Source organism: Hyla sarda, chromosome 11 (assembly GCF_029499605.1).
Source record: "Hyla sarda isolate aHylSar1 chromosome 11, aHylSar1.hap1, whole genome shotgun sequence".
Lineage (NCBI taxonomy): Eukaryota > Metazoa > Chordata > Amphibia > Anura > Hylidae > Hyla > Hyla sarda.
The window spans coordinates 90,950,747-90,973,403 of record NC_079199.1 but is presented as its reverse complement, the minus strand read 5'-3'; the positions used below and the strand labels follow the sequence as shown (position 1 = coordinate 90,973,403).

The window sequence follows — 22,657 nt, the reverse complement described above, 5'->3', positions numbered from 1 at the left end:
TGTGTCAGATTAATCCTGTCTCTTACAAACTTCTTCTTCCTCCTTCTCTTCGTATTCCTAATGCCTTTCACGTTTCTCTTCTTAAACCACTCATCATCAACCGTTTCTCTCCCAAATCTGTTCCTCCCACTCCTGTTTCCGGCTCCTCGGACATCTTCTCCGTCAAAGAGATTCTAGCATCTAAAAAGGTCAGAGGGAAAACCTTTTTTTTAGTGGATTGGGAGGGTTGTGGTCCAGAAGAGAGATCCTGGGAACCTGAGGACAACATCCTAGACAAAAGTCTGCTCCTCAGGTTCTCAGGCTCTAAGAAGAGGGGGAGACCCAAGGGGGGGGGTACTGTTACGCCGAGCGCTCCGGGTCCCCGCTCCTCCCCGGAGCGCTCGCTACACTCTCCCCACTGCAGCGCTCCGGGCAGATCCACTGACCCGGGGCGCTGCGATTCCGCTTCCAGCCGGGATGCGATTCGCGATGCGGGTAGCGCCCGCTCGCGATGCGCACCCCGGCTCCCGTACCTGACTCGCTCTCCCTCGGTCCTGTCCCGGCGCGCGCGGCCCCGCTCCCTAGGGCGCGCGTGCGCCGGGTCTTTGCGATTTAAAGGGCCACTGCGCCGCTGATTGGCGCAGTGATTCCAATTAGTGTGTTCACCTGTGCACTTCCCTATATCACCTCACTTCCCCTGCACTCCCTTGCCGGATCTTGTTGCCATCGTGCCAGTGAAAGCGTTTCCTTGTGTGTTCCTAGCCTGTGTTCCAGACCTCCTGCCGTTGCCCCTGACTACGATCCTTGCTGCCTGCCCCGACCTTCTGCTACGTCCGACCTTGCTTCTGTCTACTCCCTTGTACCGCGCCTATCTTCAGCAGTCAGAGAGGTTGAGCCGTTGCTAGTGGATACGACCTGGTCACTACCGCCGCAGCAAGTCCATCCCGCTTTGCGGCGGAATCTGGTGAAAACCAGTAGTGACTTAGAACCGATCCACTAGCACGGTCCACGCCAATCCCTCTCTGGCACAGAGGATCCACTACCTGCCAGCCGGCATCGTGACAATATATATATATATATATGTATATATATATATATATATATATATATATATATATATATATATATATATACACCGTATTTATCGGGTATACCATGCACCGGCCTATAACATGCACCCTCATTTTTACAAGGAAATCTGGGCAAAGAAGTTTTTTTTACCCTATTATCCTTGTTAAAATGAGGGTGCATGTGTGTGGGTATACCTCAATAAACTGTTTCTGGCACCGCATAAGCTGCTGCAGTTCAATGATTTAAAGCGGGCGCTTGACATCATTGAACTGCAGCGGCTTCTGCAAGGCTGGAGTCCCGCTGCCACCGCCGCTGCCCAATTCCCTCCCCATCCTGGGTTTTATAGTTACATGTCCTGGGGACCGTGCTCCTTCAGAGGCATACAGAGCTGTCACTGTGCGCCGCGCACTGGCGAGTGACGTTGCGTTGAGGAAGTCCCTTGTCATTGCGCAGCGCACAGTGACAGCGCAGGACACCACCGGAGCCTGAAGGAGAGCGGTCCCCAAGTCATGTAACTATAAAACCGGGGACAGGGAGGGAATCGGGCAGTGCTGGCGGCTGGACTCTGGCCCCCCAGAAGCAGCTGCAGTTCAATGATTTAAAGCGCCCACTTTAAATCATTGAACTGCAGGGGCTTCTGCGGGGCCAGAAACTGTTTATCGGTGCATAACACGCATATAGACTTTAGGCTAAAAACTTTAGCCTAAAAAATGCGTATTATATGCCGAAAAATATGGGATATATATACCGTATATATATATATATATATATATATATATATATATATATGTGTGTGTGTGTGTGTGTGTGTGTGTGTGTGTGGCGTTTACATTTTTTTTAACCACTTAAGGACGCTGCCAGTTTTTACCTTAATGACAAAGCCCAATTTTTCAAATCTGTCCTGTGTCTCTTGTGTTAAGTAAAAACATGTCAGAGTGGTAATACCTCTGACATGTTTTTACTTAGCGACACAATTTTGAAAACGTTTTGTTATTACATATTGTATTTTATATTAGTGGTAAATCTTTGTAGATTTTTTTTGTGAAAAACTCCAGAATATTTTCCATTTTTTTTCCATTTTTAAAAAAATGGAATTCACTGTATGGTAAAAATTATATTATTTTTATTCTGTGGGTCGATACGATTATGGAAATACCCAATTTATATAGCTTTTTTATGTTCTTTTCCCCTTTTCTCAACAAAATCCTTTTCTCCCCTTTTTGTGTTGTCATGTTCTGACAACCACATCTTTTTTTATTTTTCGTCCAATGCCATTTTGGGAGGGCTTATTTTTTGCAGGACAAGCTGTACTTTTTATTGATACCATTTTTGTGATTCATGCTACCTTTTGATTTTTTTTAGTCCAGGTTTTGGACAAAAATTTGAATTTTTTTTGCATTTATTCAATTTTTATTTTATTTACGGCATTCACTGTGCGGGATAAATGCAATTATCAATTTATTGTACAAGTCATTACGGACATGGCAATACCCATTATGTATAGGTTTGAACGTTTTAGGGTTTTTTTTGGGTGACAATATATGGTTTTATTGGGAAAGGGGTATTTATTTATTTATTTTACACTTTATTAATTTGTTTAACCCCTTAAGGACCAAGCCCATTTTTACCTTAAGGACCAGGCCAATTTTCATTTTTTGCACTTTCGTTTTTTCCTCCTCTCCTTCTAAAAATCATAACGCTTTCAATTTTGCACCTACAGACCCATATAAGGGCTTGTTTTGTTTTTTTGCACCACCAATTGTACTTTGTAATGACATCAATCACTTAATAACAAAATCTACCACAAAACCCAAAAAATATATTTATGGGGTTAAATTAAAAAAAAAGAATTTGTAAATTTTGGGGGCTTTCGTTTCTACACAGTGTAATTTTTGCTCTTTATTCTGTAGGTCCATAAGGTTACAAGGATACCCACCGCTGGGGACCCCCCCAATATAGCAAGCAGCACTCACCTGTAACTGCTTTTGAAGCGCTGGAGGTTCTCTGGCTAATTCCTCCTGACCACGGGGACGGAAGATCGTGATATCACGACTACGCCCCGTGTGACGTCACACCCCACCCCCTCAATGCAAGTCTATGGGAGGGGGCGTGACAGATTTAGAGTCCGTGGAGGAAGGAACACCCACCAGAATTAACCTCCACAGCCATACAGTGCCATGTGCAAAAACAAAGTATGGTGCACATGCTGGCCATGCACATGGTACAAATGGCACAGTATAATCCTTTTTTGCTTTGCCAATATGTCGGCCACACAGGGACATTCCTTCAGCTTCAGGAGTAATCAATATTTGGTGACCAAGAAGGGATGGGCCCAAGTACCCCTAGAACTAAAGGCATCCATACCAGGGCAACACTTTACTGGTGAAGTCCGCCACCCTGGTAAGAGGGGGCAGATGCCAGAAAACGTGCAAAGTATGACACCTGTCCTGAAAAACAAGGACTCTGAAAAAGATTCCTTCAAAGCCAACAAAATTGTCATTTAAAATTTTCAACTGCAGTGATCCAGGAAAATACATTTAGGAAACAGCTGTGGGATACTAATGTTCACTGCAACCCTACATTAATTGGGGTGTAAGTTCTGTAAAGTGGTCACTTTTGGATGTTTCCATATTTTATTTTCATCTAAATTTCTGAAACTGTCAGCTACTGATCTGCCTCAGATGCACATGGTGTACTGTCGTATTTCCAGGCAAGAAGTTAGGGCTACAGGGGGTTATTAGAATGTTAAAGCAGAGCTTAATTGGTGGAGGTCACAATTTGGAAGTTGGTGTGCTCTGGGTTCTACATGGTGGGTATAGACATGATTGGCAATTACAATTTTCATCTTCCACCAACTGCAGTGCATTCAATACAGGAAAATAAATGTATAAATCACTTGTGGGGTTTAAATATTATGTGTAGCCCTACATAAAATCCTTGGGAGGTGTAGTGTCTGTAATGGGGGTCAACTTTGGGTGTTTCAATTTGTATTTCCTTCATAATCCCAGCCATCACTGAGTAAATCGCCAATTTAGGCCTGTTACGTCCAGCACATGCTGAGCACTGAGCGCTTTCCTTCCCCCTCCTCCTCAGCCGGCGGGGCCGGGATTCGCATTCCAGGACGTACCCGCATGCGAATGCCAGCTCATCACTCACCTTTGCTCTCTGTTGTCCCTCCGGTCCTCTCGCAGCCCAGACACTCATGCCTCGCCTCCTAGGTCGTGCGCACGCCGGAGATCTAAGATTTAAAGGGTCAGTGCGCCCGTAATTGTGATCCACACCTGCACCTATCCTATAAGTATCAGCACCTCCCACTAACCCCTGCCAGATCTTTGTTTGCCATTTTGCTCTAGTGAAAGCTATCCAGTGTCTTGCCTTGCCGTATTCCTGACCTCTTTGTTCCGTGACCTGACCTTGCTCCTTTGCTGCCTGTCTTTTGACCTCCTACTATGTTCCTGACTTCGCACCTGTGCCGCCAGCCCTGACCTTCTGCTATCCAGATCAAGAGTTGACGTATCACTCCTGTGCCTCGAATCTCCTCAGCCGCCTTTGTGGTCGAGTCGTGCCAGGGGTAGCAACCTGGGTGCCGCCTGCCGCAGTAAGACCATCCTGCTTTACAGTGGGGTCAGGTGAAAACCAGCAGCACCTTAGACTCCGCTCCCTGGCACGGCCCACGTCATCTACCACACAGGTCCAGTGGATCCACTACTACCCTGCGTGCTACAGCCTACTGCCGTGAGTCTTACAAGGCCTAAAATGTGTACAATGATCTCTCACTTCTGAGCCCTGTTGTGTGACCACACAGCATCCACATATGGGGAATTTCCATACTCAGGAGGAATCGTGTTAGTCATTTTGGGGTCTTTTTCTCCTTTTAACCCTTGTAAAAATTATTATATTCCTTGACCCACCGGGTCAAAAGTTTGAAAGAATGTTCTTGTATTCTCAAACACCTAGAGAAATCCATTGAGTTTCTGAGGATATATTTGACATCGGTTTTGGATAAAGAGACTCCCCAATGCTGACACCAATTTGCCCGACAGGGAAGGAAACAGTAAGAGCTTTTCCAGTTATTTAGGGTTGCACAGGGAAGGGCATCTTTGTCTGAACCAATGTTGGATTTTTTTAAACAAAAACAGTGCAGGTATCAACCCAAATTCACCAATATCATAAAGTAGAATATGTTATGAAAAAAATAATCTCAGAATCATTAGGATATGTACCGTATATACTCGAGTATAAGCCGAGTTTTTCAGCACGATTTTTCGTGCTGAAAACACCCCCCTCGGCTTATACTCGAGTGAACTCCCCCACCCGCAGTGGTCTTCAACATGCGGACCTCCAGAGGTTTCAAAACTACAACTCCCAGCAAGCCAGGGCAGCCATCGGCTGTCCGGGCTTGCTGGGAGTTGTAGTTTTGAAACCTCCGGAGGTCCGCAGGTTGAAGACCACTGCGGCCTTCAACATCATCCAGCCCCTCTCACCCCCTTTAGTTCTGAGTACTCACCTCCGCTCGGCGCTGGTCCGGTCCTGCAGGGCTGTCCGGTAAGGAGGTGGTCCGGTGAGGAGGTGGTCCGGGCTGCTATCTTCACCGGGGAGGCCTCTTCTAAGCGCTTCGGGCCCGGCCTCAGAATAGTCACGTTGCCTTGACAACGACGCAGATGCGTCGTTGTCTAGGCAACGGCTCTATTCCGGGCCGGAAGCGCGGAGAAGAGGCGCCCCCGGTGAAGATAGCAGCCCGGACCACCTCCTCACCGGACCACCTCCTCACTGGACAGCCCTGCAGGACCGGACCAGCGCCGAGCGGAGGTGAGTACTCAGAACTAAAGGGGGTGAGAGGGGGCTGGATGATGTTGAAGGCCGCAGTGGTCTTCAACCTGCGGACCTCCGGAGGTTTCAAAACTACAACTCCCAGCAAGCCCGGACAGCCGATGGCTGCCCGGGCTTGCTGGGAGTTGTAGTTTTGAAACCTCTGGAGGTCCGCATGTTGAAGGCCGCAGTGGTCTTCAACCTGCGGACCTCCGGAGGTTTCAAAACTACAACTCCCAGCAAGCCCGGACAGCCGATGGCTGCCCGGGCTTGCTGGGAGTTGTAGTTTTGAAACCTCTGGAGGTCCGCAGGTTGAAGACCACTGAGGGCGAATGATGAGAAGAGGATGATGAAGGGGGGGGGTGTGGGGATGATGAAGGGGGGTGGGGATGATGAAGGGGGGGGGGTGTGGGATGATTACAAGGGGATGATGAAGGGGGGATGTGTGGGATGATAAGGGGATGTGTGGGATGATGACAAGGGGATGATGAAGGGGGGATGTGTGGGATGATAAGGGGATGTGTGGGATGATGACAAGGGGATGTGTGGGATGATGACAAGGGGATGATGAAGGGGGGATGTGTGGGATAAGGGGATGTGTGGGATGATGACAAGGGGATGATGAAGGGGGGATGTGTGGGATAAGGGGATGTGTGGGATGATGACAAGGGGATGATGAAGGGGGGATGTGTGGGATGATGACAAGGGGATGATGAAGGGGGGATGTGTGGGATGATAAGGGGATGTGTGGGATGATGACAAGGGGATGATGAAGGGGGGATGTGTGGGATGATGACAAGGGGATGATGAGGATGTTAATGACGGGTCTGGATGATGACAGGGGGGGATGAGGTATTTCCCACCCTAGGCTTATACTCGAGTCAATAACTTTTCCTGGGATTTTGGGTTGAAATTAGGGGTCTCGGCTTATACTCGGGTCGGCTTATACTCGAGTATATACGGTAAATGCAGCCCAGAGTTAGTAATGCATAGTTAAAAAAAAATGTGTGTCATAAAGGGTATATCCCCCTTACAACCTTGGGTGTCCTGATTCTATTAGAGTTCTTACTTATATTAAAGGGGGTTATCCATGAATTGAAAAAGCAGAGCTAATTTCTTTCAAAAACCGCTCCCCGTCTGTCTCCAGGTACATACACTTATTTTATGTTTTTTTTGTGCTTTTTTTTTTTTTTCTTTTGCCATTTTTCTCCAATTTCACAAAACAATAAAAAAATAATTTTAAAATAAGCCATATGTAGCAAAGAACAAATGATGCAAAAATTATTTGAATAGTCAAAAAGTTTCAATAAAATAAAATGTGTCTGGTCATACAAAGGAAAGCTGGTCCTAGAAGTGGTTAAAAATCATTGTTTTCATAACAATATCAATTCATTGTTTGGAATTGCCTTGTAATCTCTGACTCCTAGGAAGAATTCTCTGTCCCCAAACTCCAATTACCTAGACAATTATTTATAGAGAGTTCTAATGTGCGTGACACATGTACATATATATATATATATATATATATATATATATATATATATAGCTTAGTATATTCCAAAAGTCATGTATTTACAGATATACTGAGCACCACACATTACTTTTCAGGGGAAAAATAGAATTAAAGTTTCTAAGGTAATGGAAGTTCAATAAGTTTTTAGACTTTTATTGATAAATACATGAAGTTTATGCAAGGGCTTAATATACACAGTGCTGACCCTTCTTTTTAGCCCTGTCCTGCTAAATATCAACTTCTTAGCCAAATCTTGACTGATGACAACCAAATCTTGCCTATTCGGTGCTTGGAGTTTATCACAATTTTTGTTTTTTGTCCACCCACTTTTTGAGGAGTTTCCTTGACATGGACCCAAAATGTTTCTGTTTTGTTTACCAAGCCACTTAGTTATCATTTTTGCCTTTTGACACGGTCTCCATTATGCTGGAAAAAAAAACATTGTTCTTCACCAAATTGTTCCTGGATTGTTGGGAGAAGTTGCTCTTGGAGGATGGTTAGATGCCATTTTTTAGTCATGGCAGTAATCTTAGGCAAATTTGTGAGTGAGTTCAGTCTCTTGGATGAAAAGTTACCCTATATATGAATGGTTAAGGATGCTTTTTCGTTGGCATGACACCTTTTCATCTCCAAAAATCATTCTTCCAGATTTCCCAGTCTGATGGGGGCTTCTTCATTAAAAAATAAGTTCACCCCAATTCTCTTCAGTCCAATCCCTGTACTTTTTGTAGAATGTCAGTCTTTCCTTGATGTTTTTTCTTGGAAAAAAGTTGTTTCTTTGTTGCCCTTATTAAAATCAATCCAGGTTCCAAAAGCTGCATCAAGATACACTGACACCTAACGGATGCAAATCATGAGCAAACTCTTCACTGATGATGAACTTATCCGATAGCTGAATGAAAAATAGAAGAAGGGTCCTGGCAGGATACGTTTCCATAAAATCTATATCTTTATTGCTTCAGTTTAAAAGAAAGCCCATACAGCATGGATAGACATGGATCTTGCATGTTTCGGTCACCATTGACCTGAATCACAGACGTTGGTCTATGATTAAGGTCAATGGCAACCAGAATACATCAGATCCATGTCGGTCTGTGCTGTATAGTCTAAACTGAAGCAATAAAGATACATGTTTTATGGAAGCTTATCCAAACTTGTCTTCTATTTTTTATTTACCAGGTCATCCATGCAGGATAAAGTTTGCTAAGCGGTGAGAGCTGGTTTGTGCCTGCGTACTTAAATATATATATATATATATATATATATATATATATATATATATATATATCCAATAGCTTAGGAGACAGTTCTGGCACTTTCTGGTATCTAAACATCTTCCAAGAAAAACTTTCCCAATGTTCCAGAAAAAAAATTGGTATGGAACAGATCTTTTTCCTGCATTATAAGGCACTAAGTCACAAGGTAACAAGTGGCTCGCAGAACAAAGCATTGATATTTTTGGTTTAGGGCCAGGGAACTCCCCAGATTTGAATCCCATGGAAAACATGGGGTGACTTCTCAAAACACAGGTGGCCAAACAAAAAACAGGAGAACGTCTTTGAAATTATATTCACAGGTCATTATGTGGCAGGACTGAAGACAAGGACTGACTTTGCAATCCAGTGCAAATTGCCACTATAAAACAGAAGAAGCAAACTTTGCAAAAACTAAACTTTGTGTCAGTCTCAAGACTATTGATCATGACTTTATACATACAGTCCTTGAGCATTTTACTACGCCTATGGCAGAAGCCACTCTTGGAAGATCCATAGAATCTTTTTTTTTTGTAGTTGTGGAAGTACCATTTTACTTCTGCTGCATCCTGCATAACCTTAGAAAAAACTGGACAGTATTTTTGTACAGACTGTATACACTGTGGGGGGATTTTATCATTTGCTCAATTTCTTGTGCTACACATATGTTGCCAACGCTATTGATAGACAGGTTTTCCCAGTGTGTAATTTCTCATGTTGGCTGTCTTTTCTGTTTAGTTGCTTGTGCATATAAGGTGCATATAAATACATAAACAATATAATACACCATCCTGTGTGGCGTAAAAACCCTGGTTTATTCAGAACTTTGCTCAGCATTTTGGATTACATGGCCTTAGTGAATCCCAAAATATAATTTAAACAGCTGTCAGAGACAATCAAGGGGCAGTATAGGGGTGATGTCAAAGCCACTATAAAAGTCTTTGCTTCAGTAGCCATTTTAGAGATAGCAGGTGTTAGGTGAAGATTTCTGTGAGGGGCAGTGAACAACACAGATAGTTGTAAAACCACACATATATTAAGTGTGAAAGTGTTTTTTTTTTTTTTTTTTTTTTTTACTCTGAATGGGAAAAGCAGCATGGAGGGTTTTGTGTCACTTTTGTCTACTTTCTAGGATACCAATCCTGTTGCTGTTTCTGTTCCCAAGACGGGAATAATTTTACACAGCTTGAAAAAAGCCACTTTTATTCATCCTGTTAATTACCATTGAGTACCATCCATTCACCTATAGCCATACATGTTGCAGTGACTTTAAAATTAACTTTGAGCTAACAGTGTTATTTAGGCTTTTAGAGCTCTTAGACAGTTTTATACGTTAGCTTTTGGGCTATTGGTTAGTTACAAATTTTGGCAGAACTAATCAGTCAGAACCAAAACAGTAGAAATAAAGTTAAGATCTTAAACATATGTTTATTTCTGGTTCTAATTCAGCAGCCAGTTATGGTTTGTTCTGTATTTTTGTGAAGTTTAAATTGTTTTGATAAAGTGTGAAATATAGAAATGTGATTGTCTGCTCTCTTTAATAGGCAATATAGGCAATAAAAGAAAAATAATAAAAGGTGGTAGTAATAAAGCCTTTCAAAAACAAGAGATCATCAATAATTCATTCAAAGGTTCATGGATTGTGAAGAGGCCAACTCTGTCTGGAATCTACGGATGTTTTATGGTTGTATACTGAATAAGAATGGACTGAATATCATAGAGCAAGGTTTTGTTGTATGTGAGGGTGATTGTACGTATCTATATATTGGGTGTGATGGTTCCATGATTTTTGTTTCCTTTTAAGGTATAGTGGTCTGAACAGCTACAGTTACAACCTCATATACTGTAAAATAAGATGTGGTTTTGCATTTATACTAGACCAGAAGAATTGATATGCAGTAAATGACATATTTCATACAATTGTATTTAAATATATGGAACCAATGAACAGGACCTCAGTATCTGACTTTATCCTCATTGGACTCACAGACTTGCCATGGCTTCAGAAAATCCTGTTTGTTGTTGTTCTCCTTTTCTACCAGCTTGATATTATGGGAAATGTCATTATCATCATTTTGGCCACCAAAGATCCTTCCCTTCATTCCCCAATGTATTTTTTCTTGGCCAATTTATCATTTCTTGACATCTGCTTTTCTTCTGTGACAGTACCCAAAATGATGGTCGGGTTCTGGATAGAGAACCTTATCTCTGTAAAGGCCTGCATTTTGCAAATATATCTCTTCCACTCATTGGGCTTTTCAGAAGGAGTTCTACTTTCTGCCATGGGTTATGACCGATATGTTGCTATATGTCACCCTCTTCGGTACAAGGTCATTATGAGAAAGTCCGTTTGTATCTACCTTGTTTTCATATCATGGTTGGCCGGACTCACAACATCCTTGGTGGACGCGCTGATGACATCACAGCTGCCATTTTGTAATGCCAACAGGGTTCATCACTTCTACTGTGACGAGAAACCAGTGATAACATTGGCCTGTAAAGATATCACTGTCAATAAACTGACTCTAACGTACTTCAGCGGATTCATTAGCACCGGCACCTTTATTTTGACAGTTCTATCCTATTTCTACATTATCACTTACCTTGTTACTCATCAATCTTCAAAATGGAGATCTAAAGCCTTTTCTACCTGTTCTGCACATTTTACGGTTGTCATGTTGTTCTATGGGACGGCCATGTGTACTTACCTTGGCCCCGACTCTGAAACCTCTATTGAAAGTGATAAGATCGCAGCTTTATTGGCGACAGTAATTACTCCATCATTAAATCCGATTATTTATACCTTGAGGAATAAAGAAGTTAGAAAATCCTTGAGAAACTTGTTAAAGACCTCACAATATTGATTGTAAATGTAATGCTATCATATCTAACTTCTATCATGAGAATACATCCATTGTATTTTTCTCTGTTACCCAATGTTTGTAACTCTGTCTGCATCAATATGTCTTCTTTTCCCAGAAGGCCTTAGAGCTTACTTTCATGAATGTTTTCTGTGTTTTGGTCAGATAGCAAATACTTTTTAGCACTATATTAACTTGGAAGATAAGGAATTAAATGTATTTTGAACATGTATGAGTTTTAGACAGACAAATTTATGCTATAGGACTCAAACTCCAAAGACATTTATCATTCTTCGCTGTTCTTTACTCTTTTCAACAGCAGATGTCTAGTTTTCTGGACTGTATTTCTATTATATCCATGATGTAGTGTGAACTGGTCAGTTGCAATGAAATTGAGGCGAGATATACAGTATTTCCCTCAGAACACATTTTTCTATCACACTTTGTACGGAAGTGTCATGTTTTAACATTAAATATAGATATGGGTTTTATAAGTGTGGCAATCCTAAGGGCTGGAGAAGTTTTACAAGCCTGGATGGGGAGGAGTTTGGTGGAACACCCAAAACAATATTTTAGCTCACAGATATTGCCCTAAATAAGTTACTGAGAGTCATAGGATAAGATACAAAAGCCAGGTTTGTGTCCTTACCCTGGGACTCTTCCCACAGAAAATAATGTTCCGATACCCAGGTTGTACCCTAGTTTGACTTTGCCAGTGGAGTTGAGTGAAGAGATAGTCATGCTTGCTATCAGCATTCTCATCTGAAGCCTTTGAGAGTTATGGAACTAACAACAGAACAGATCGAGGTGGAACTCATATCTATCGTTAAGTAAAGGGACTGTCCAGCAAAATAAACATCCTGTTTATAGTGTCAATGAGTATTTTAATGCAACTTACTAATATAATGGTATTAGCCATAGTGCAGAGATCTTCCATATCAGCTGTGCCCTCCCCCTTGTAAGCTGTTATGTCTCAGGCTCTGAATCCAAAGCTCCTGTTCAACTCCCCCTCCTGTCAGCATAGGACAAGACCAGTGATGTGAAGTGGGAAGCTGGTATTAATGCTCATTAAATTAATATCTTTAGATATGGCAGCAGAGAGCCAATTCTGATGGAATCTACTGTGACTGAAAACGACTTCCTGCTGCCTTATCTAAGTAATAAATCTAATGAGCATACCAGCTCCCTCTTCACATAACTGGTCTTGTCCTATGCTGACAGGAGGGGAGGGTGAAGTAAGGATAGGAAATCTACATTCAGATCTGTGATGTGACATCACAGCCTACAAGCCTACAAGGCAGAGGGCACAGTTGTACTATGGCTAAAAAAACAAGGGCAAAAAAAAAAAGGTGTAAAATTTAAAAAAGGCACATACTGTTGTACAAACTGAGGACTATGTGCAAAAACGTGCATCTTTTCTACACCTAAAAACAGTGCAGCTGCCTAATAAATTCCTCCCAATATCACACAATTTGTGGACCAATGGTGTAAAGTGGACGTGGTCTTAACTCACCGCAAATTTATTTGATGTCCCCAGTTAGTAGGTTATCATCCCTATTAGGTATAAGCCCCTTGTTGGTGAATAATTCTCCTCTATTGGGTAGAAGCCACTAGTAGATAGGGTGGTAATTCCCCCTAACGCATTAGGTAGAAACAAAAAGAGAGAAAGAGAAACACAGCCGCACATCCACAACTTGTATAATGATCTGATTGCTTCTCAGCATAAATTCAAACACTAACAGGTTGTTAGTATACATTTTGCTCAAAAAGTACAAGCCCACTCGCCACGTCAAGGCCACGTATTTAGAGTGGGTCCCTAACCCAACATTGGCATAGTGCCGGTCAGCGGCCACCACCACAACACCATGCCCACAGGGGGAGCGACCCAGTGGCCAGGCAGCCCTACTGCTGCCTGACCAAGCCCTGGCTCCGGGCCAAACCAACCGACAGACAAAGCATCAGAGTAACAATGACCACTGTAGTGCAACCACACCAATGTGAATACCTACCAAGTGCTCCCTGCCAGAGGCCTGGGAAAATGCTGGGAGGAAACCCTTATGCAGTCTCCTGCTAATGAAAAACGCCTGGGCCGAATTAGTGGAGCAGAGTGCTTGCTATAAAAGAGAGGACAAACTACAATTGTAAAAAAAAAAAAAAAAAGAAAGAAAAAGAAACACAGCCGCACATCCACAATTTGTATTTTGATCTACTTGTTTCTCAGCATGAATTCAAACACTAACAGGTTGTTAGTATACATTTTGATCCAAAAGTACAAGCCCACTCGCCACGTCAAGACCACCTAGTCAGAGTGGGTCCCTTACCCAACATAGGCGCAGCACCAGACGGCGGCCACCACCACAACACCTCGGAGGTAGTGGTCGCCGCTCGGTGCTATGGCAGTGTCAGGTTAGGGACCTCTCTCCTTCCACTCTCCACTCTCCTTCCTTCCATGGCCAGAACTCCACTCCACCCATTCGGCCCAGGTGTTTTTAATTAACAAGAGACTGTATAAGGGTTTCCTCCTTACATTTTCCCAGCCCTCTGGCAGGGAGCACATGGTAGGTGTTCACACTGGAGTGATTTTCTGTGGCAGCCAGTTGTTTCTTTGATGCTTTGTCCGTGGGGTCGTGTGGACCAGAGCCAGTGGGCTGCCTGGCCACTGGGTCATTTCCCTGGTGGGCTTGGTGTCTCTGAGGCAGTGATCACCACCCGGTGCTACGCCAGTGTAGGGTGAGGGACCCACTCTGACTAGGTGGCCTTGACGTGGCGAGTGGGCTTGTACTTTTTGATCAAAATGTATGCTAACAACCTGTTAGTTTTTGAAATTATGCTGAGAAGCAAGTAGATCAAAAGACAAATGGTGGATGTGCGGCTATGTTTCTCTATTTTTGTTGTGCATTAGGTAGAAACCTCTAGTAGATATGTAGGTAGGCATTTCCACCTATTAGGTAGAAGTCCCAAGTAGGTGGATAATTTCCCAAAATCAGGTAGATTCTCCTCACTATGAAGATGAAAAAGTTCTTAGAACTAGATCTCCTCCATGTTTTGCCGGACACAACTGGCTTTGTCAAGGACAGAGGTGCTAAGGAGGTCCAAGGAGGAAATGTCGGGGAGGTCTAGTAATTAGAACTTTTTAATCTGCATAGTGAGGAAATTATGGCACATTGAGGGCTGTGAGTCCATATTTATGACATGGCATACTAAATTCAGTGGAACTAGTGGTTTACAGGGGGGGGGGGTTCCTTTCTAGACAAACCTGATAGCTCCATAATATTACTAGTGACTAATTTATTTTACACAGTCCTCTCTCCTCATTTTCTGGTTTTAAAGGGGTACTTCACCACTAGGCATCTTGTCCCGTCCCATAGACATGATGTGACGTGACGTCACCACGACCACTGCCACTGTAACCCAGCATTTGTTCAGAACACCGAGTGCTGCTTGGGGATCAGGGGGATAAGGGGATAAGATGCCTAGCGGCGAAGTACCCCTTTGATACACCACATTTTGTGTACTTTTTTAGGATTGTTTTAAATAAAGAAATAAAATGTAAGGATTTTAATTTAAAAAAGGGGGGTCTCTAGCTTAAGTAAATGAGTCCCTGGAGGGTGTCAGCCCTAAACGGGTTTTGCGTTACATAACCTCAATCACCTGACATGAACCCTGAAATGCTTCATTACTATACCATTCTATCTACATGAATAAAGATCATTTGATTTACCATACATCTGATTGTCCATTAGATTTACCTAGGGTCTGCCGTGCTTCCCCAAAGGGGCCTTTTACCATGCTACTCCCCATTGCCTAGTACAGGGTTGGAAGCATCTGTGACCTTAAGACTTGTAAGCACTTCCCTACATTTTACCTTCTCAATAGTTTGGGTGATAACACATGATTTTGTGCTCAAGTTGAGTGAACAATTTATGAAGATTTTTGTAGACGCCTGCTTGGGGTAATTGTTCTGTGTGATAATACACAAGGTGCCACCCTCTGGTCTCTTATACACAATTAGGTAGATGCCCCTATATAGTGGTTTCCCTCAAAAAGATTATCAAAATCCCACTTACCTTCCCTCCACTTCTGCCCTGAGGCCAGGTGCTCTTTGTCCTCCAATCTACTGTAGGTCTCATATGCACCAGAACAGAATGGTAACTTGGCTTCTTTCACTTCAATTGAACTGAGCTGTAATGCCACACACAACCTGAGGACAAGAGTGGGGCTGTTTTTCAAAGAAAGCAGCTATATTTTATAATAATGGATAATCAATGTATGTCCCAGGTGCAGGCATCATACATGTTACAGAAGGTTAAAAGAAAAAATATATATTTTTTTTACTATAAAGAAGTGTCTATTAATCGCTTACTCTTGGGATACAATTTTTCCCCATATCCCCATATGCCAATTACTTAGTAATTTATACACAGAGAGTTTTTTTCTGTTCCTGTTGTGTATATATAAATAGCAGTATATACTGTGGTCTGGCCTCATACAGTCATTGATCTGCTGAATACTGCACACCATCTCTTCGAAAAAAACTGAATTTAAGCTATCGATTTTTGGTCTTTTCTCCTTTTCACATTTCACAGGTATACATAGGATATATTGAGATAGATAGATAGATAGATAGATATACAGCAACAGAAGAATGCAGCAGCACACTGCCAGCACAAGGATATAGGTGCAACATGAATATGCAGTTAAAACATGGAGAGCTATACAGCTATGGTGTAATAGATGCAAATGTGAAACTATGAAATAGTGAGGCACTTAGCTCGCAAATTTGTCTCCGCCGGCGGTCAAATAGCTTGGACCGTCCCACCGCGATAAGGTAGCCTCCTGGGACGGACCCTACACTGTGAATATGCCTCTGTGTGAACAGTTCAGTAAGCATGGCAGGATCTGGAACATCCAAGCCACCTTAGGCATATTCACAGTGTAGGGTCCGTCCCAGGAGGCTACCTTATCGCGGTGGGACGGTCCAAGCTATTTGACCGCCGGCGGAGACAAATTTGCGAGCTAAGTGCCTCACTATTTCATAGTTTCACATTTGCATCTATTACACCATAGCTGTATAGCTCTCCATGTTTTAACTGCATATTCATGTTGCACCTATATCCTTGTGCTGGCAGTGTGCTGCTGCATTCTTCTGTTGCTGTATATCTAGCCTAGTAGCGTGCACCTGTAGGCCAGGTCCATGTAATAGTTTGGTATCAACTAAAGTGCTGGCTGATTTATTCTTTGTCTGTATTGCACATACGGGGGAGTGGCTACCTCCATGTTGGCCTTGCACCCCACCCACCTCCATCAGGTGTGTATATAAGGTGGCTTGGATGTTCCAGATCCTGCCATGCTTACTGAACTGTTCACACAGAGGCATATTCACAGTGTAGGGTCCGTCCCAGGAGGCTACCTTATCGCGGTGGGACGGTCCAAGCTATTTGACCACCGGCGGAGACAAATTTGCGAGCTAAGTGCCTCACTATTTCAAAGTTTCACATTTGCATCTATTACACCATAGCTGTATAGCTCTCCATGTTTTAACTGCATATTCATGTTGCACCTATATCCTTGTGCTGGCAGTGTGCTGCTGCATTCTTCTGTTGCTGTATATCTAGCCTAGTAGCGTGCACCTGTAGGCCAGGTCCATGTAATAGTTTGGTATCAACTAAAGTGCTGGCTGACTTATTCTTTGTCTAGATAGATAGATAGATAGATAGATAGATAGACATAGGGGGAGATTATCAAAACCTGTGCAGAGAAAAAGTTGACCAGGTGGCTTTTTTTATTTTTCATTTTTCATTTTTTTTGTAAAAGTTAAAGAAGCAATCTGATTGGTTGCTATGGACAACATGTCAACTTTTCTTCTGCTGTTTAGTAGGATTTTTTTTTACCTCCTCACCTTTTACTAGCCATAATTATTTTATGTTTGTCATTTACACACCTCTATGAGGTCTTGCTTTTAGTGGGACAAATTGTACTTTTTAATTCCTTACATCTATTTTTCCATAACAAACTAAATTTGAAGTTTAGGTTTTCAGGTTAAATTGACATATGCAATTTTATTAATTTTTGTTTTGGAGGATGTCTTCTGTGTTTTACAGAGCTCACTGTGTGGTCAAACTGATATCTCAATTCATTAGGTCAGCAATTACAACAATTCCCCATTTGTATAGTTTCCATCATGTTTTACTACTTTAAAAAATTGTTAACTTTTTAGAACTGTTTTTAATTGCCATATTGTGAGCCCTGTATTATTTTTATGCTTCGATAGACTGTACTTATTTTTTGCAATATCCTTTTGGTTTTGATCTGACATTTTGATAACTTTTTACTCAAATTAACAATGATTACAAAACAGAATTCTTAAGTTACTTTTTTACATCTACACCATTCAACTTGGGGGGTAAATAATGTCATATTTTAATAGTTCAGACAGTTGCTCTTGTGGCGACACCAAATGTGTCTATTTACTTTTTAATTTGGAAAATGGAAAAAATGAGGGGGAGTTTTTTGGCGTTTCTCTAAAACAAAACATACGTCAGAACGGTAAAACTTTTAATTTCTATTTCTAAATTTTTTAAACATATACCGATTATATTTGTTTGTGAAAGGACTAAAGGAAATATAGAACTAACCAGTAGTAACTAATAGTCAGTAAAATTAGTATGAATAGGTTTATAGCATCTGTGTAAAGCATAAGAAGGTGACCTTTCTATAAGAAGACACAGAATCCAAACAATGAGAAGTATGTGGTGAGTCTAAAGCTTTTCTTGTGGCCTTTCTGTAATGGTCAAGCATGGTTAAGTTAAAAACTATAACCTGATGTTAAATTATTTTGCTTTACTCTTTATACGAGATAAAAGAGTCAGAAGGTAGTAACCACATTTCCCATAGCTGAAACTTTCTGCATGTGAAGATGGAACCTTGGAACACGACCTCAGTATCTGAATTTATCCTCATTGGACTCACAGACTTGCCATGGCTTCAGAAGATCCTGTTTGTTGTTGTTCTCCTTTTCTACCAACTTGATATTATGGGAAATGTCATTATCATCATTTTGGCCAAAAAAGATCCTTCCCTTCACTCCCCAATGTATTTCTTCTTGGCCAATCTATCATTTCTTGACATCTGCTTTTCTTCTGTGACAGTACCCAAAATGATGGTCGGGTTCTGGATAGAGAACCTTATCTCTGTAAAGGCCTGCATTTTGCAAATATATCTCTTCCACTCATTGGGCTTTTCAGAAGGAGTCCTACTTTCTGCCATGGGTTATGACCGATATGTTGCTATATGTCACCCTCTTCGGTACAAGGTCATTATGAGAAAGTCCGTTTGTATCTACCTTGTTTTCATATCATGGTTGGCCGGACTCACAACATCCTTGGTGAACGCGCTGATGACATCACAGCTGCCATTTTGTAATGCTAACAGGGTTCATCACTTCTACTGTGACGTAAAACCAGTGATAACATTGGCCTGTAAAGATATCAGTGTCAATAAACTGACTCTAACGTACTTCAGCGGATGCATTTGCACCGGCACCTTTATTCTGACAGTTCTATCCTATTTCTACATCATCACTTACCTTGTTACTTACCAATCTTCAAAAGGGAGATCTAAAGCCTTTTCTACCTGTTCTGCACACTTTACGGTTGTCATGTTGTTCTATGGGACGGCCATGTGTACTTACCTTGGCCCTGACTCTGAAACCTCTATTGAAAGTGACAAGATAGCAGCTATATTGGCAACAGTAATTACTCCATCATTAAATCCTATTATTTATACCTTGAGGAATAAAGAAGTTAGAAAATCATTGAGAAACTTGTTAAAGACCACACAATATTGATCCAAGGAGGAAATGTCGGGGAGGTCTAGTTATTAGAACTTTTTAATCTGCATAGTGAGGAAATTATGGCACATTGAGGGCTGTGAGTCCATATTTATGACATGGCATACTAAATTCGGTGGAACTAGTGGATTACAGGGGGGGGGGGATTCCTTTCTAGACAAACCTGATAGCTCCATAATATTACTAGTGACTAATTTATTTTATACAGTCCTCTCTCCTCATTTTGTGGTTTTAAAGGGGTACTCCGCCACTAGGCATCTTGTCCCCTCCCATAGACATGATGTGACGTCACGACCACTGCCACTGGAACCCAGCATTTGTTCAGAACAAAGAGTGCTTCTTTGGGATCGATGGGATAAGGGCATAAGATGCCTAGCTGCGAAGTACCCCTTTGATACACCACATTTTGTGTACTTTTGAGGATTGTTTTAAATAAAGAAATAAAATATAAGGATTTTAATTTTAAAAAAGGGGGGTCTCTAACTTAAGTGAATGAGTCCCTGGAGGGTGTCAGCCCTGAAAGGGTTTTGTGTTACATAACCTCAATCACCTGACATGAACCCTGAAACGTTTCATTACTATACCATTCTATCTACATGAATAAAGATCATTTGATTTACCATACATCTGATTGTCCATTAGATTTACCTAGGGTCTGCCGTGCTTCCCCAAAGGGGCCTTTTACCATGCTATTCCCCATTGCCTAATACAGGGTTGGAAGCATCTGTGACCTTAAGACTTGTAAGCACTTTCCTACATTTTACCTTCCCAATAGCTGGGGTGATAACACATAATTTTGTGCTCAAGTTGAGTGAACAATTTATGAAGATTTTTGTAGACCCCTGATTGGGTTAATTGTTCTGTGTGATAATACACAAGGTGCAACTCTCTGGTCTCTTATACACAATTAGGTAGATGCCCCCATATAGTGGTTTCCCTCAAAAAGTTTATCAAAATCCCACTTACCTTCCCTCCACTTCTGCCCTGAGGCCAGGTGCTCTTTGTCCTCCAATCTACTGTAGGTCTCATATGCACCAGAGCAGAATGGTAACTTGGCTTCTTTCACTTCAATTGAACTGAGCTGCAATACCACACACAATCTGAGGACAAGAGTGGGGCTGTTTAAAAAAAAAAAAAAAAAAGCAGCTATATTTTATAATAATGGGTAATCAATTTATGTCCCAGGTGCAGGCATCATACATGTTACAGAAGGTTAAAAGAAAATAAATATATTTGTTTATTATAAAGAAGTGTCTATTAATCGCTTACTCTTGGGATACAATTTTTCCCCATATCCCCATATGCCAATTACCTAGTAATTTATACACAGAGAGTTTTTTCTGTTCCTGTTGTGTATATATAAATAGCAGTATATACTGTGGTCTGGCCTCATACAGTCATTGATCTGCTGAATACTGCACACCACCTCTTCGAAAAAAAACAGAATTTAAGCTATCGATTTTTGGTCTTTTCTCCTTTTCACATTTCACAGGTAGACATAGGATATATTGAAATAGATAAATAGATACAGAAACAAAAGGATGACTGCAGCACTCCAGAGTGTCAAAAATAAAAAGTGACTTTTATTCCTGGCTTTTCGGTGTTCTCACAACACCATTCTCAAGCCAAATAATAGTGATCACATCAAGGTATATATAGGGTTAAACATATCAAACATGATGGCAAATAATTAAAACAGTGTATACTGGGCTCCCAGAGACCTGCCTGCACTATATTTACTTTATTTGCTGTTTTGGAGGTGCTGCTCTAAACCCAATTTTTAGGTAGATAGATAGCGTATTTTTCGCCCTATAGGACGCACCGGCATATCAGACGCACCCAATTTATAGGTGCAAGATCTAAAAAAATAAATATTTTGAACCCAATAGTGGTCTTCAACCTGCGGACCTCCAGATGTTGCAAAACTACAACTCCCAGCATGCCCGGACAGCCTCATATGAGGCTGCTCCGGACCCATCACTGCTGCCCTGGATGTCGCTCCATCGCTGTCGCCGTGTCCCTGTCTCTCCGGAACGTCTCTGCTGCCGGACGGGTATCCTCGCTCTCCGTCGCCGCCATCACGTCATTACGCACGCCAATGCACGTACGCGACGACGTGATGGCGAGGAAGGAGAGCGCCGGCCATACAGGGGATCCCTGAACGGAGAAGACACCGAGGAGGCAGGTAAGATCCCTCCCGGTGTCCTGTAAGTACTAACCCGGCTATTCAGTCGGGCTGTTCAGGCTGAACAGCCCGACTGAACGGCCGGGTTAGTGTCACTTTCCCTTCAGATGCAGCGGTCAGCTTTGATCGCCGCGTCTGAAGGGTTAATACAGGGCATCACCGCTATCGGTGATGTCCTGTATTAGCCGCGGGTCCCGGCCGTTGATGGCCACAGGGACCGCCGCGATAGGGGTGTATTCGCCGTATAAGACGCACCGACTTTCCCCCCCCCCAGTTTTGGGGAAGAAAAAGTGCATCTTATACGGCGAAAAATACGGTAGATAGATAGACATAGGGGGAGATTATCAAAGCCTGTGCAGAGAAAAAGTTGACCAGGTGGCTTTTTTTATTTTTCAGAGGCTTTTTGTAAAAGTTAAAGAAGCAATCTGATTGTTGCTATGGACAACATGTCAACTTTTCTTCTGCACAAGTTTTGATAAATCTCCTCCATATATTCTGCAGATTAGATAAAACTCTATTCTCATCAAGATAGGTCACTATGTTTTCACAGGAACGTATGCAGTTGTACATTTCGTCCATCGACTTGTATGTAAGAAAAAAAAATATAGAGTACTAAATGCTGTTTAGTAGGATAAAAATAAAATGAAAATTCCATTTTAACCCATTATGGCAAGCACAATTTTTGTTTTTGGACTTTGTTTTTTTTCCTCCTCACCTTTTACTAGCCATAATTATTTAATTGTAAACTTTTGTGAATTTTTTTAAATTTCCATATTGTGAGCCCTGTATTATTTTTATGCTTCCATAGACTGGACTTATTTTTTGCAGTATCATTTTGGTTTTGATCTGACGTTTTGATTGTTTTTTACTCCGATTGACAATGATTTCAAAAACACAATTCTTAAGTTATTTTTTTTACATCTACACCATACACCTTGGGGGGTAAATAATTTTATATTTTAAGAGTTCAGACGGTTGCGCGTGCGGCAATACCAAATGTGTGTATTTACTTTTTTATTTGGAAAATGGAAAAAGGAGCAGGATTTTTCTTAATTTCTCTAAAACAAAACATCTGTCAGAATGGTAAAACGTTTAATTTCTATTCCTACATTTTTTAAACATATACCCATTATATTT

The 22,657-nt window shown here is 41.8% G+C and overlaps 2 protein-coding genes across 2 annotated transcripts; both read left to right on the top strand.

Moving 5' to 3' along the window:
• Positions 1–10,559: 10,559 nt before the first annotated feature.
• On the top strand, positions 10,560–11,489 carry LOC130294914 (olfactory receptor 12D1-like). Its single transcript, XM_056545064.1, has one exon. The coding sequence runs from the start codon at positions 10,560–10,562 to the stop codon at positions 11,487–11,489; it is 930 nt and encodes a 309-aa protein (XP_056401039.1).
• Positions 11,490–18,402: 6,913 nt separating this feature from the next.
• Positions 18,403–19,332, top strand: LOC130294913 (olfactory receptor 12D1-like). Its single transcript, XM_056545063.1, has one exon. The coding sequence runs from the start codon at positions 18,403–18,405 to the stop codon at positions 19,330–19,332; it is 930 nt and encodes a 309-aa protein (XP_056401038.1).
• The last annotated feature ends 3,325 nt before the right edge of the window (positions 19,333–22,657 follow it).

Excerpts from the sequence above, each read along its gene's own strand:
- LOC130294914 (XM_056545064.1), top strand. The coding sequence starts at position 10,560 with ATGGAACCAATGAACAGGACCTCAGTATCTGACTTTATCCTCATTGGA.
- LOC130294913 (XM_056545063.1), top strand. The coding sequence starts at position 18,403 with ATGGAACCTTGGAACACGACCTCAGTATCTGAATTTATCCTCATTGGA.